The sequence below is a fragment of the Rattus norvegicus genome, chromosome 9, assembly GCF_036323735.1.
Source record: "Rattus norvegicus strain BN/NHsdMcwi chromosome 9, GRCr8, whole genome shotgun sequence".
NCBI lineage: Eukaryota > Metazoa > Chordata > Mammalia > Rodentia > Muridae > Rattus > Rattus norvegicus.
In genome coordinates, this window is record NC_086027.1 from 112,743,451 (window position 1) to 112,756,558 (window position 13,108).

At 48.3% G+C, this 13,108-nt stretch overlaps 1 protein-coding gene across 2 annotated transcripts in view; it reads right to left on the minus strand.

Annotated features, from left to right (window-relative positions):
- Positions 1-13,108, minus strand: part of Rab31 (RAB31, member RAS oncogene family) — a 134,509-nt gene that overhangs the window by 49,855 nt on the left and 71,546 nt on the right. Inside the window, exon 4 of one of the 2 annotated variants that reach the window (XM_039083027.2) lies at positions 2,176-5,012. The exons of the other annotated variant lie outside the window; for it this stretch is intronic. Coding sequence (XP_038938955.1) covers positions 4,902-5,012 — 111 coding nt within the window. The 3' untranslated portion in view covers positions 2,176-4,901. Of the gene's footprint in view, positions 1-2,175; positions 5,013-13,108 lie in introns of those variants that run through there. 2 annotated transcript variants of the gene reach the window in all.

Consider the following 13,108-nt stretch of genomic DNA (forward strand, 5'->3'; position numbering starts at 1 on the left):
TTCAGGACCTCTGGAAGAGCAATCTCTCCAGCCCTGACTACTTGGTTTTTGTGGTTGTTTACATCGTAAAAGGAATGGCCTTCAGCATGCTGGACTTCCCAGCTTTTGTGGATGAATATGGTAGTAGTCAGCTTCCTATCACACTAACAAAGTCTCTGAGGGAGTTTTGGGGGTTCTAGCCTAGTATCAATTGGTCAGATTTAGCCTGTAGTTAAGGAGACATACCATGGCAGGAGCAAGACCACTCACTCCATGAGGGGTAAGAGAACAAGAGACAGAAGTTGCCAGGATATCACGAAATCTCTCCAAGGGCATGACTCCAGTGACATAAAGACAGGCCCCACCCTCTACAGCTCTTCCCACCTTCCAATAGCACCACACTGAGGATGTGACATTTAACACATGGACCTTCAGGATTCAAGTAAAGGACAGTAATGACCTTTCTGAAAAGCAGCTACTCTCTGTTTTTCCTTCTCTTTTGTTCCAACATATTTTTATTGATTATTTGGGAATTTCATATAACCTACCCCAATCATACTCACTTCCTGCCCCTCCCAGGTCCACCCTCCTACCCTTGTGCCCCTGCAAAAGGAAGGAAGGAAGGAAGGAAGGAAGGAAGGAAGGAAGGAAGGAAGGAAGGAAGGAGAGAGAGAGAAAAAAAGACACCAAGTCCTACTTGGGTTGCCTAGATACTCACTGGAGCTCGGTCAGACTCCCAGTCAAAGCCCCTTAAAGAAACCCCAGTCCTTCCCCACCCTCCCGCCAGAAGCCGTGGACTGTGAGGAGCTGCACATAACGGGGTTTTAAGGACTCTCATCATAGCTTCCTGTCTGCACTGCTCCTTTTTGTGGGAGAGTGGAGTGGGGGAAGAGGTCGTCACAGTAGCCTTCACTGTCTCTCATCCTCAGTTATGAATCTGCAGTCACAGACACCACAGCAAATGAAGCTTCCTTACCCACAGCAGCCAGCAGCAGCAGCACCGATCACAGACATCAACATGGCCTCAGGTGGCCACACAGGACACACACATCAACATGATCTCCAGCAGCAACACGGATCATGAAGTCGACGTGGCCCTCAGAGGCAACATGGACCAGGAACGTAATAAGCATGTCCCACACCCCCTGCCGGCTGCAGCACGAATCATGTAGGTCTTCAGAGGAGGCCCAATCCACAAATGAACCATCCTCCATCTAGAGCATCCCAGACATGCTGGGGTTGCTCAGTCAGAGCGACCGTGAGCTCCAGGCTGCTGCACACATTTGCCCCACGACATCCATCCGAGACAATGTAGACGCTAAGGTAACCATCAGAAAATGGAAACCTAGATTTTGGTTTAGACCTACAAGATTCTGGACAATAACTAAACTCAAGGTTTTCAGAAACATCAGAAGGCACAGGAGGTGCTATGGCCCATGGGTGTTTTCTGAACGAATAGCTGTGTGTGTGTGTGTGTGTGTGTGTGTGTGTGTGTGTGTGTGTGTGTGTGTGTGTGTGTTTTCTTTGGAGGGGTTGTCCTGATACAGTACGTTTGAGGAACACCATGCACACTGCTTCACTGAAGCTAAGTATTACCAGTACATCAGAGGTTGTAAATACTTCTACAGAAAGGAAATCTACTTATCTTGGTTCTAATTCAAAATTTCCTATTATTTTTTAACCTTTTTCTACATAATATTTGTTAGCTATTAGAAGCTATTGTTGTAATAATAACGGAACAATGTTTAGAGAATAAGACTCAGATTCTCTAACACTGAGGCCTGGCCTTGTTTTATCTCGGTTTTCATATTGTATAAAATGGGAGCGGGGGTAAGGATGGTGTTAGAAATGGCAGCTGGAAGCTTTCTGTCTCTGAAACTCACAATGGATTCTGGGTATCATCTGCGATGACTCCTGTAAGAGGTAGAATTGTTGACTGAAAGTACACGGGCACTTTTGAGTATCTGTAGACTGTTGTCTCTCTCTCTCTCTCTCTCTCTCTCTCTCTCTCTCTCTCTCTTTCTCTCTCTCTCTCTCTCTCTCTCTCTCTCTCTCTCTCTCACACACACACACACACACACTGCCCCTTCTTCTCTCCTCACCCCCTCCATCCCTCCCTCCTCACCACCCCCTGCTTCCTCCCTCCCTCCCTCCTTCTCCCTGTCTCTAATACAGTGAAAGTATTATACCAGGAAATCCTCCAAACAAAATTCTTTAATCGCATGTGATGACTTCATAAATTTCACAGTAGCAAAACTGCAGGTCAGGAATGAGCCGTGGAGGGAAAGACACAAAGTTTCCAAACAAACCTGGCTCCAGCTGGGTTCTGCTCCCCAGATGAGAATTAGCCCTGCCAGACATTCTGGCTTCGGGTCCGGATCTTGCAGGACGGATCCTGCAGAGTGATTTTCAGAGAATGATCTGTCCCTGGAGACTCAGAGGCAGCCAGGGACAAAGCCAGTCTGTGGCCAGTTTGCAGAGAGGCCTCAGGTGCCAACTCCCAATTAGAAGCTCCAGCCCTACCCAGGAATGCAGAGCGGCTGCAGCCAAGGCCAGAGCGAGTCAAGGGCAGAAGCCAAAAGGCCCCAAGGCCCCAGAAAACGGTAACAAAGGCCAGCGAGCGATAGAAGAGAATTCTTGCCATTCCCAGCGTGCTCCCCTGGCAGAAGCTGAACGGAAAAACAGTAATGAAGGATCTCTCTGTCCCAGTTTCACACAGACCTTCTCTCTTCCCTGAAAAGAGAGCCTAGTTAATATGCCTGCTCCAACATCCTGACACCTGACAGAATGGAGGGGTGAACAGAGAGAGGGCAGGGAGATGATGGAAGGAACTGTTCACAATGGTTAGCGCCAAAGAATGGCGCCGTCACCCCAGGGATGTTTTAATATTTCTGAGTTAATAGAAGCTGTTTTTAACATGATCCGTGACTTACGCAATAACAAGAAATGTCTTTCTTATTTTTTTCCCTTTAGTAAATATGTCATTAAAGTCAAAAGTGCTTCTTCATCCATGGGGGTCCTGGGGGCCCATGTCTTTAATCCCAGCATTCAGGAGACAGAGGCAGGCAGATCTCTGAGTGTTTGAGGCCAGCTTTGTCTACAGAGTGAGCTGCAGGATAACACAGATTACATTCCCTGTCTCAATAAAAAACAAACCAGGAGAGAGGGGAGAGGGAACAGGGGAAGAGGGGGAGAGAGAGAGAAAAGCTTCCTCTGCTGGATCCAGTGTGGCCGGCCTTCTTCCTGGCAGGCACAACCTAGAAATCCTCTCCAACAGAAAATGTTTCAATATAGATCCAAGTCTCTTCTGACTAAAAGTGGGCACAGTCTACCATTTTGGAGTCTTTTGCTTTTGTTTTTTTCAAGACAGCTTCTCCCTCTATAGCTCTGGCTGCCCTGGAACTTCCTATGTGTCTCTGTCTCCTGGAGTGGCTTCAGAAGATGGTGCCGAATGCCCTAGAACTGGAGTTATAAACTGTGAGCCACCGTTAGGGGTCCTGGGAACCAAACCCAGATCCTCTGGAAGTGTAGCCAGTGCTCTAGTCTGCTGAGCCATCTGTAGTGAAAGACTAGTGTTTCTTTTTTTTTTTTTAATTTTTTTAATTTATTATATGTAAGTACACTGTAGATGTTTTCAGACACACCCAGAAGAGGGCATCAGATCTCATTACAGATGGTTGTGAGCCACCATGTGGTTGCTGGGATTTGAACTCAGGACCTCCGGAAGAGCAGTCAGCACTCTTAACCACTGAGTCATCTCTCCAGCCCAAGACTAGTGTTTCTATGCGACAGTATAGGTGGTATAGCTCAGTGGTGGTGTGCTTATTCTAAGCAGCATCAGGCCCCAGGATCAGTTCTCAGAAATAACAATAACAAGGGGAGGAAGAAGAGAAGGAAGAGGAAGAGTGGGAGGAGGAGGAGCAAGAGGAAGAGGAAGAGCAGGAGGAGGAGGAGGAGGGGGGTACAAACTAGAACTTTCCAAGTGCCGGAATATCAGACACGTATTCGTTCTGCTGCAGAAGTGCATGCTTCCCAAGGTCATGAGCCTCAATTTAGATTCCTGGGTATTGGCAAGCAGAGGAATTTCCTCAAAGTCCACAATGATACCTCATGATAACAGTTGCCTCAAACCTGTTTTTGCTAAAAAAGCCGAGTCCATGCTTGGGCCCATAAGGACAGGGTGGACGCCTGGCACCCTGCCTTTATTTTGCATCTGACTCCTTTACTTTGGATCAAACTCCTGCTTGACTTGGTAGTGTCGAAGCAAAAAACCAGGGCTCTCATCTTAAAGGGAACGACAGTTTCTTCTGTAGCCATTTTGAGTGACCATGGCCTGAGGAACACAGATTTAGGTCGCTCCAAATCCCACGTTCCAGTGTGGAAGCAGTCTTGTTTGGTTTTTAATAATTTTACAGAACAAAGAAAGTCATAAATCAAGACAGGTTTTAAATACGACGTTGGCGGGTACATCGGCGAGTCGGGCGCGGGTGAGAGAAGCTTTCTCTGTAGGCTGGAGATATCATACGAGCTTTGGGGATGGCGGGAGCTAGTAGTCTGCGGAGCGGCTGGATTCGGAAAGGGTTTCAGTCCTTTAGTCACGGGACCTTCGCTCTGACACAGAGTTGGTCAAGGAACAGCTATTCTGAGGCTTGAACCAGCCCTAAATAAGGCAACTCGTGCTTGGACTTGCTACGTTCCAACCTCCCCACGGCACAGCTGAAATCCTCCTCATCCGCCCGCCCATCAGTCTCCGCAGACAAAGCTTCTTTTCAGGACACATCAGGCATCCTCATCACTAAGGGCCGTCTTGACCACCTGACCGGTTCACTACATCCATCTTCAAGGCTGACGGCTCCAAGACGACGCTGCTCTGACCTTACAGTCGCCGTGGTTCTGAGAAGAGGCACGCACAGAAGGGCGGATCAAGCCCAAACAGGATTACTCATGACTTGCTGCTGCGCTCTGCTGCCCAAGTCACCTTGGAGAGGGCAAATAGAGCTCTTCAAAGACAGCGGTAAAGACTCCCGGGTAGCCTGCAGAACCGGAGCGGACACAAAGACTGGCTACTTTGGCCGGGGTTGCTCGGCTCCCTATGCCTCCTACTGGTTCTTGGAAGGCCTTTGCCACTCTCTCTCTTATCTGTTCCTCATTATATGGCCACATTCATTCAACCTTCACTTCCTGCCTTTCCTTCCTCCCTCCCTCCCCGTTCTCACTCCCCTTCACTTCTTTGTTGCGTCTACTGAGATGAGGTCTCACTATGTAGCCCAGGCTGGCCTCTAACTTGTGGCGATCCCCAGTCAGTCTCCTGAGCGCCTGGATTACAGCTGGGCGCCACCTCTCCGCCATTTCTCTACTTTTTACTGTCTGGCTGTTGGTTGTATGAAGATGGTGTAGCAAGCTGAAGCTGTGAGGATGACTGAGCCTGGGGCTTTGCCCTAAAATTCTGGTTCTGCCATCCACCCTGGATCACCGTCCTGTGCTCTCAGACACAGCTGACACTCAGTGCATTTACAGAATGCGCAGTGTGAGCAACGAGTACCGCAGAGAGTGGGATGCGTCTTTCCCTTCTGTTCTTTCTGCTCCTTCTGCCCTGAGTACGCCACCCGGAGATGCCCTTGCAGAGTGGGACAGGAGTCCAACATGAGGCAGAACTGCTCATGGTAAAGAAGGGAGGCAGAAGCCTTCAAAGAGCTTCCAGTCACAGGGATGCACACAGAAGGGTCACAGATGCACACAGAGACATTACAGATATGTCACAGGTACACATACAGGGGTCACAGATGCACATGCAGATGTCACAAATGTGCACACAGTTGTCACAGATACACACACACAAGAGTGGTAGATGTCACGGAAGACACATAGATGTCACAGAGGCACACACAGGGTATACTGGCTGGTTTTGTCAGTTTGACAAAAGCTGGAGTTATCACAGAGAAAGGAGCTTCCCTTGAGGAAATGCTTCCATGAGACCCAGCTGTAAGGCATTTTACATTAATTGGTGATCAAGGGTAGGAGGGCCCTTTGTGGGTGGTGCCACCTCTGGGGTAGTCACCCGTTCTATAAGAAAGCAAGCTGGGCAAGTCAGGGGAAGCAAGCCAGTAAATAACATCTGCCCGTGGTGTAGTGGCTATTCCTGGTTGTCAACTTAACTAGATCTGGAATGAACTATAATCCAGAACTGGAAGGCTCACCTGGGATTCTGATTTGAGGCTGGGAGATACAAGTTTCTGACCTAGATCTTGGTATGGAGATCTTGAGGTAAAGGGGCTATGAATCCCAGGAGACTAAGGCAAGGAGATCTCTGAGTTCAAGGTCATCTGGGACAAAGCAAGTACCAGATCCAGGAGTAGTGGTGCACACCTTTAATCTGGACCACACCTTCTGCTGGAGACCTCGGTGAGGACACTGGAAGAAGGAAGATTCTCTCTTTTTTGCCTGCCTTGTGGGACTGAGACACTGCTAGATCCTTGGACTTCGATTCACAGCTGCTGCTGATCATTGTTGGGGAGTTGGACCACAGACTGTAAGTCATCAACAAATTCCCTTACTATATAGAGACTACCCATAAGTTCTGTGACTCTAGAGAACCCTGACTAAGACACATGACCTCTGCATCAGCTCCTGCTTCCTGACCTGCTTGAGTTCCAGTCCTGACTTCCTTTGGTGATGAACAGCCATGTGGAAGTGTAAACTGAATAATCCCTTTCCTCCCCAACTTGCTTCTTGGTCATGATGTTTTGTGCAGGAATAGAAACCCTGACTAAGACACAGGGGCCACAGATGCACACACCGGGGTCACAGTTGTACTCTCAGGGGTTACAACCTACTCCCCACCTCCACTCTTCCGTCAAGGCCTTTGAAACACATATCGGACATTGCCTTGAGTTACCACTACCTTTTTCCTGCATATGTTAAGTTAAATGCTCAGGGTTCCCAGCAGGGGAAGACAAACAGGTCTCATCCAAAAGGAGCCCATTCAACACCTTAAACAGACAAGCAAATGCTTCTTTTGAGTCTTGAATTCAGTTGAGAATCTGGTAAGACAGTGACTCATCCTGTGAGATGAGACAGGGCAGCATTTGAGAAGAGGTTTGAGACTTAGGATTTATTGTCAACTTGACACAACCTAGAGAGAACCAGGAAATGGGAACTTCACCTAGGGGTGGCTCAGATCAGACCAATGATTGACGTGAGAAGGCTCAGCTTACTACGGGCAGCACCATCCCTAGGCTGGAGGGCGAGGGCTACATAAGCAAGCTAACTGAATGTGAGCTGGGCAGCAAGCCAGTACACGCGGCTTTTGCTTCAGTTCCTGCTTGAGTGTCTGCTGCGACTCTCAGTTCAGAAAACAAAGTAGGACAAGGACCATTCTGCCACTCTGTGCCTGAGCCATGTTGGAAGAAACCTGTCGTTTCAGACCAAGGTAATTCCAGAGCCTGAAGAGAGTAGAAGCATCACAGGGCAGGGGGCACAGGGCAACCTGCTGCTGTGCGTGGCTATCAGACAGCCATGGGTGGTCGTTGTGGAGAGGAGACCCTGATGCAGATTTCTTGAGAAACTCAGCGTAAGCAATGAAGGGCACGGTGGGTCAGCAGCTCTGCCCTTGGTTGCTGGGGCCAGACTCGCCTGAGAATAGCCGCAGAGAATGATGGTCCTGAGCCTAACGCCAGCTGCCGGTCTAAGCTCTAGCTGTTTGGGGGCTCACTACTGGTGGCCTAAGAACTCTAAAGTTCCAGGAGAATGTTTGACTTCCATAGCTCCATCCTTTAGGCAGGGTGACTAAAGCTGCACGGGGACGGGGATGGGGACGGGGACGGGGCATGAAACTGACCCTAGAGCGTAGTCCTCAGTGGATCTGCTTGCCTTCCCAACTCCACAACACACTTGAGACATTAGCCAGCCTAGGTGTACCATCCGGAAGTCTCTGAAGCCTGGGAGGACCTGCCTCACCCACAGGCTGCAAAACCAAGTGCGACCAGCAGAGGCTCCTGGTACACAGAGAAAAAGAGACTGAACAGGAGGAGACTGCCCTGTCAGACACCTGATGCGTCCAGTCAAGGCATAAGCATAAATAAATATAGGTTCTACAGTGGTTGCTGGTAACTGCGTAGCTCACACCTCATTTGGTGCTGGGACAGCAGTTTCCTTCCCCAGTCTTAATAGTCCTGGAGTAGCATCTCAGGGAGATGACCTAGAATGACCCCAGAATAAAATTCAAAAGAACTATTCATAGTGGCTCACAGCTGCGCAAACTGTAATACAAAACCACAAGAAACAGCAACAAAATCAAGGTAAGACAGTGCTTCCAAAAATCCTGAACTCTATATGGAAAAAAAAAAGTTACCGAAACGGATGAAATGTCAAAGAACTCAATGGCTCAGTGGTTAAAAGCACTGACTGCTCTTCTAGAGGTCCTGAGTTCAAATCCCAGCAACCACACGGTGGCTCACAACCATCTGTAACGACATCTGATGCCCTCTTCTGGTGTGTCTGAAGACAGCTACAGTGTAGTTATATATAATCAATAAATAAATCTTTAAAAAAAACTGACTTCAACAAGGGTACAAAGAGATAAATGGATTAGAAAAACAAATTAAAGATCTGGATAACCCAGGTGAGAAATTCAACAGCAAAGAATATCTTGGGAGCGCGCGCGCGCGCACACACACACACACACACACACACACAGAGAGAGAGAGAGAGAGAGAGAGAGAGAGAGAGAGAGAGAGAGAACATGGCCAGTAACCACAGTCCACGGGATCAAACCCAAGAGGGAATATCAGATATACACAACATGGCAGGGAGATGCCAGTGGGGCAAAAGGCGAGACCCACAGCCTTTCTTGCGCATGCACTACCCACCAACCTTCTCTTACATGGTTCTCTGACCTCTCTTAATTCCCCCTTTCCTAAATTTGCTTCAAAAAGAGAGTTCGGTTAAGTAATATAAAATGAAAGTATAGGAAACTCAGCCGTGAAACCGGAGCAGAATTACCCAAATCTGGGGAAGGTATCTTACTCAAGCACAAGAAGCATTTAGAGCTCCACACGGACTCGGCCAGAGAAAACCTTCTGTGACGCATTACAGTTGAAAGGCCAAGACTGGGGCTGGGGATTTAGCTCAGTGGTAGAGCGCTTACCTAGGAAGCGCAAGGCCTGGGTTTGGTCCCCAGCTCCAAAAAAAAGAACCAAAAAAAAAAAGAAAAAAAAAAAAAAAGAAAGGCCAGGACTACAGGAGAAAGAAGCAGTGTTAGAAGGTGCAAGATAAAAAGAAAATTCCGACTCACGAACAACAGAGGGTCCATCAGGACGATGACCTTTCAACCAAGAGACTGAAAGTCAGGGAAGCAGAATAGTGGTTAGCAAGTGCCAGGCCAGAGTGTGGTACCCTCCAAAGTTATCGTTTAAAGTCACTGACAGGTAGAGACGTTTCAAGGCAAGCACAAACCAAGCAGCTGGTGACCGGCAAGCCAGCAATGCAGCAGAGACAGATCAAGTGGGAGAAGAAGACCATTGGGGACAACCAGGGAAGATTCAATTGTATCGGCTCAGCAAACACACAGGCTTCTAATACTCATCAGGGAGGCAGAAAGGAACAAATGGTTCTCAAACCAACTGGGAAATAAACAGAATTATAAGAAAGAAGCTCCCTCTGCGGTGGGCATCCAACTCCACGTATCTGGAACTGACAATAACCCAACTGTCTGGGCACACCTATGAGAGATTTTCCTTAATTAAATAATTTGAAGTGGGAAGACCCACCACTGTTAATCCAGATCTTTTGAGGTGGGAAAACCCACCTTTTGGTGGCAGCCTAGATAAGGAACATAGAAGAAAAGTCTCTTTGCCTGCTTGTTCTTGCCCTCACTGGGAAGCTCGTGCCTTTATGACATTCAAGTCTACATCTCTGGGATATACTTCAGTGTGTATTGGAGGTCAGTAGAGACATCTAGCCTTGTGGAGTGTACAACTACCGGATTATTAGACTTTCTGTAGTTAGACAGCCATTGTTGGATTAGCAAGACCACAGCCTGTAAACTGTTTTTTACTTTTTTTTTTTCTTTTTTCTTTTTTTCGGAGCTGGGGACCGAACCCAAGGCCTTGCACTTGCTAGGCAAGCGCTCTACCACTGAGCTAAATCCCCAACCCCCTGTAAACTGTTCTAATAAATCCCATATGCGTGTGTGCACGTGTGTGTGTGTGTGTGTGTGTGTATCACAAGAGAGTCATGGTTGGGTGAACATGAGTAAATCACAAAGACACACATATATGAAATCCATTATTCTATACACTAAAAAAAATTAATGCGCCAGCTAGTAAAGGTGCCGGCCTGTGGTACACCTGTACCCACTACAGGACAAATGAGGTACAATTTTAAGAAAATTAAGTTTAAGAATCCCAAAGACTGATTTTGCGAAGGCTTTAAGTGGAAATGCAAGGGGCTCAGATTAGTCTGAACAATGTCGGAAAAGAACAAAATCGGAAAGCCCGCACTTCTTTGCCACGCTACAGGCGCCGGTGTGAGAGTGAGAATCTAGCTAGGTCAAAGGAAGTTCGCTCAGGGTCCAAAATGAAAGCCTCACGCCTGCGGCCAGCTGCTTTCCAAAGACGGTGCCCAGCGGTTACCTGGACAAAGAGCTGTCTTTCTAAGAAGCCCCACGTTTTGCCAGATGCACAACGTGACGCTGGATCCCTTTCACATAAGATGCATAATGGTCAACTCTACATGGAGCTTAGAAGTGCAGACAACGGCGAAAACCGTAAAAGCCGTGGAAGAAAGCACGGGCAGCCATCTTGGTGATACCTGGGGGGGAGCCACGGCCACGAGCATTGCCAGTAGGAAGCTCAAATGGCAGAGCCACTTTGGGAAACGGCTTGGTGTTTCTTCTGGCTGTCAGCAGAGACGCCATATAACCCACGGCGCTCAAGTAACACCTCCCCCGCCCCACACAGAGACTCGTATATCGTACATAAATGCTCAGGGCACCATTACCCATAATAACCCAAACGTCTATCAGTCGATAAACAGATAAACGGCCCACAGAATAGGCTCTGAGAGTTTGGAGGTGGAGTGCCAACATGGTGCCACAAGGTGGGAGTCCAGTAAAAGATAAACACAGCATTATCGTCCAGCTGCATATGAAAGGCAGGCGCTGATCACTCCTGAGTTCTATGCTTAAACGTGGGTTTAGCTTTACGTTGCTCGCAGATATGATAACGCCTGACAACTCACTCACAGCTTGAGGGAACATTCCCCTCGTGGTGGAAAAAGCATGGGTGACAGAAACGGGGACAGCCGGCCATATCGTGGTCAGAGGCAAAAGGGGTGGTCGCTGGCGCTTAGCTCACTGTGTGGCTTTGACAGGCCTGGAACTTGGTATGCAGACTAGGCTGGACTTGGATCCCAGGGATCCGCCTGCCTGCCTGCTGAGTGCCGGGAGCAAAGGCAGCGTGTGCCACTACAGACCCCAGGCCCTGGAATGTTGCCATCCATAGGCAGGGCAGGTCTTCTTATCTCTCCATACTCCCCCTCACAGACACACCCAGGGGTGTGTTCCCTGGCTGATTCCAAACTCTGTCAAGCAGACCATCGAGATTAACCACCACAGGACACATCCACAAGACACAGTCGTGACATCTAGGCAAATATCCCTACATCCAGATGCTCAGAGATCTGAAACATTCCCACATTTCATGTAAGGGATACTCAACTCGCAATATTGATATAACAGGCTGTTTGTCGTTCAGCACAAAACAAGAAAAAAAAATACTTACTTGTGCTGCCATGTGGGTAAACCTTGGATAAAAATGGACAATACGCTAAGTGAAAGAAAACAGTCACAGAACAAGAGCAAACCCAGAGGCTGTGTAACTTCATTTGTCTAAAACATCAAGCCAGTCTAGAAATAGGAAGGAACCTCCCTAGGTACCTTAGGGGGAACATGGACTTAGTATGGGTGAGATCCTGGGTTGGATCTCAAAAACCATTAAAAAGAAGATGGCGGAGGAGAGGGGAAATGGGGCGGGGAGGAAGAAGGGGAGGGGAAGGGGGAGGAGGAGGCAGTGAGGGAGGTGACAGGAGGAGGAGGAGAAGAGGAGGAGGTAAACCAGGGCTAGGGAAACTAACATTGAGTATCTAATGTGGTTTCTTTCCATAAAGACAGAAATGTTCTATTAAAAAACAAACAAAGAAAAAACAAAAAACAAAACTAAAAAACTGACTGCAGTAACAGTTACATAATTCTGAATACTACAAGTCCCACGGAATTCGACATCCTAGACAGATGAAATGTGAGCTAGACCTTGATGAAGCTGAGTTTTGGAAAAAGAAGGGAGATGAGTAATATTCTACATACCAACAAGGGACAAAGAAGCAAAGGCAGACACAGGCATGCTCCGTTACTGTGGCTTCTAACCACCGAGACAGCAGCGGGGCTTACCCAGACGGTATGAAAGCGAGTTCCGCCCGTCCCAGGGCGGCTACCCCACTGGGTTCTTTTTCTAGACTATTCCCTGTAGGAGGCAGAGAAAGCCCTGCGACGAGTGAATGTGTGCCACTCACGTGACCACGTCAATGACCCCACGAGGAACGCCAAAGCCTTCTCCCAGAGTGAGCCGGAAATGGGAAAGCCTTCTCTTCAGTCCCCTGTGTGAATGTTAACAGTCTGCAGAAAGCGTCCACCTTAGCTTCTCCACGGGGCTGAAGACTGCTCCTACCAAGACTAGCTAAGCATGTCTCCTCGACCCACCTGTGCTGGCCCACCTGCGGACCATGAGATCCGCTTCCTTGTCCGTCTGTAGGGCATAACCTTGTCCAGCTAGCAATAACCCTGCCCCCACCCTGTTCAGTTCTATGTTTACTGTGTTTATGGAGCACCCAGTCAACCCATGTGGGGCTGTTTATTTGTCTATATGTCTGTCTGTCTGTCTGTCTGTCTGTCTGTCTGTCTGTCTTTTCTTCCTTCCCTCATCACCCCGGTCAGGTCCAAGTCCCTGGAGGCCATGCATGGATGACTGTGGCAGACCCTAACCCAGGAAGTAGTGTCCTCGAAGGGCTAAGGGCAGCCCAATGTTTGTGTGTATGTGTGTGTGTGTGTGTGTGTGTGTATGTGTGTGTGTGTGTG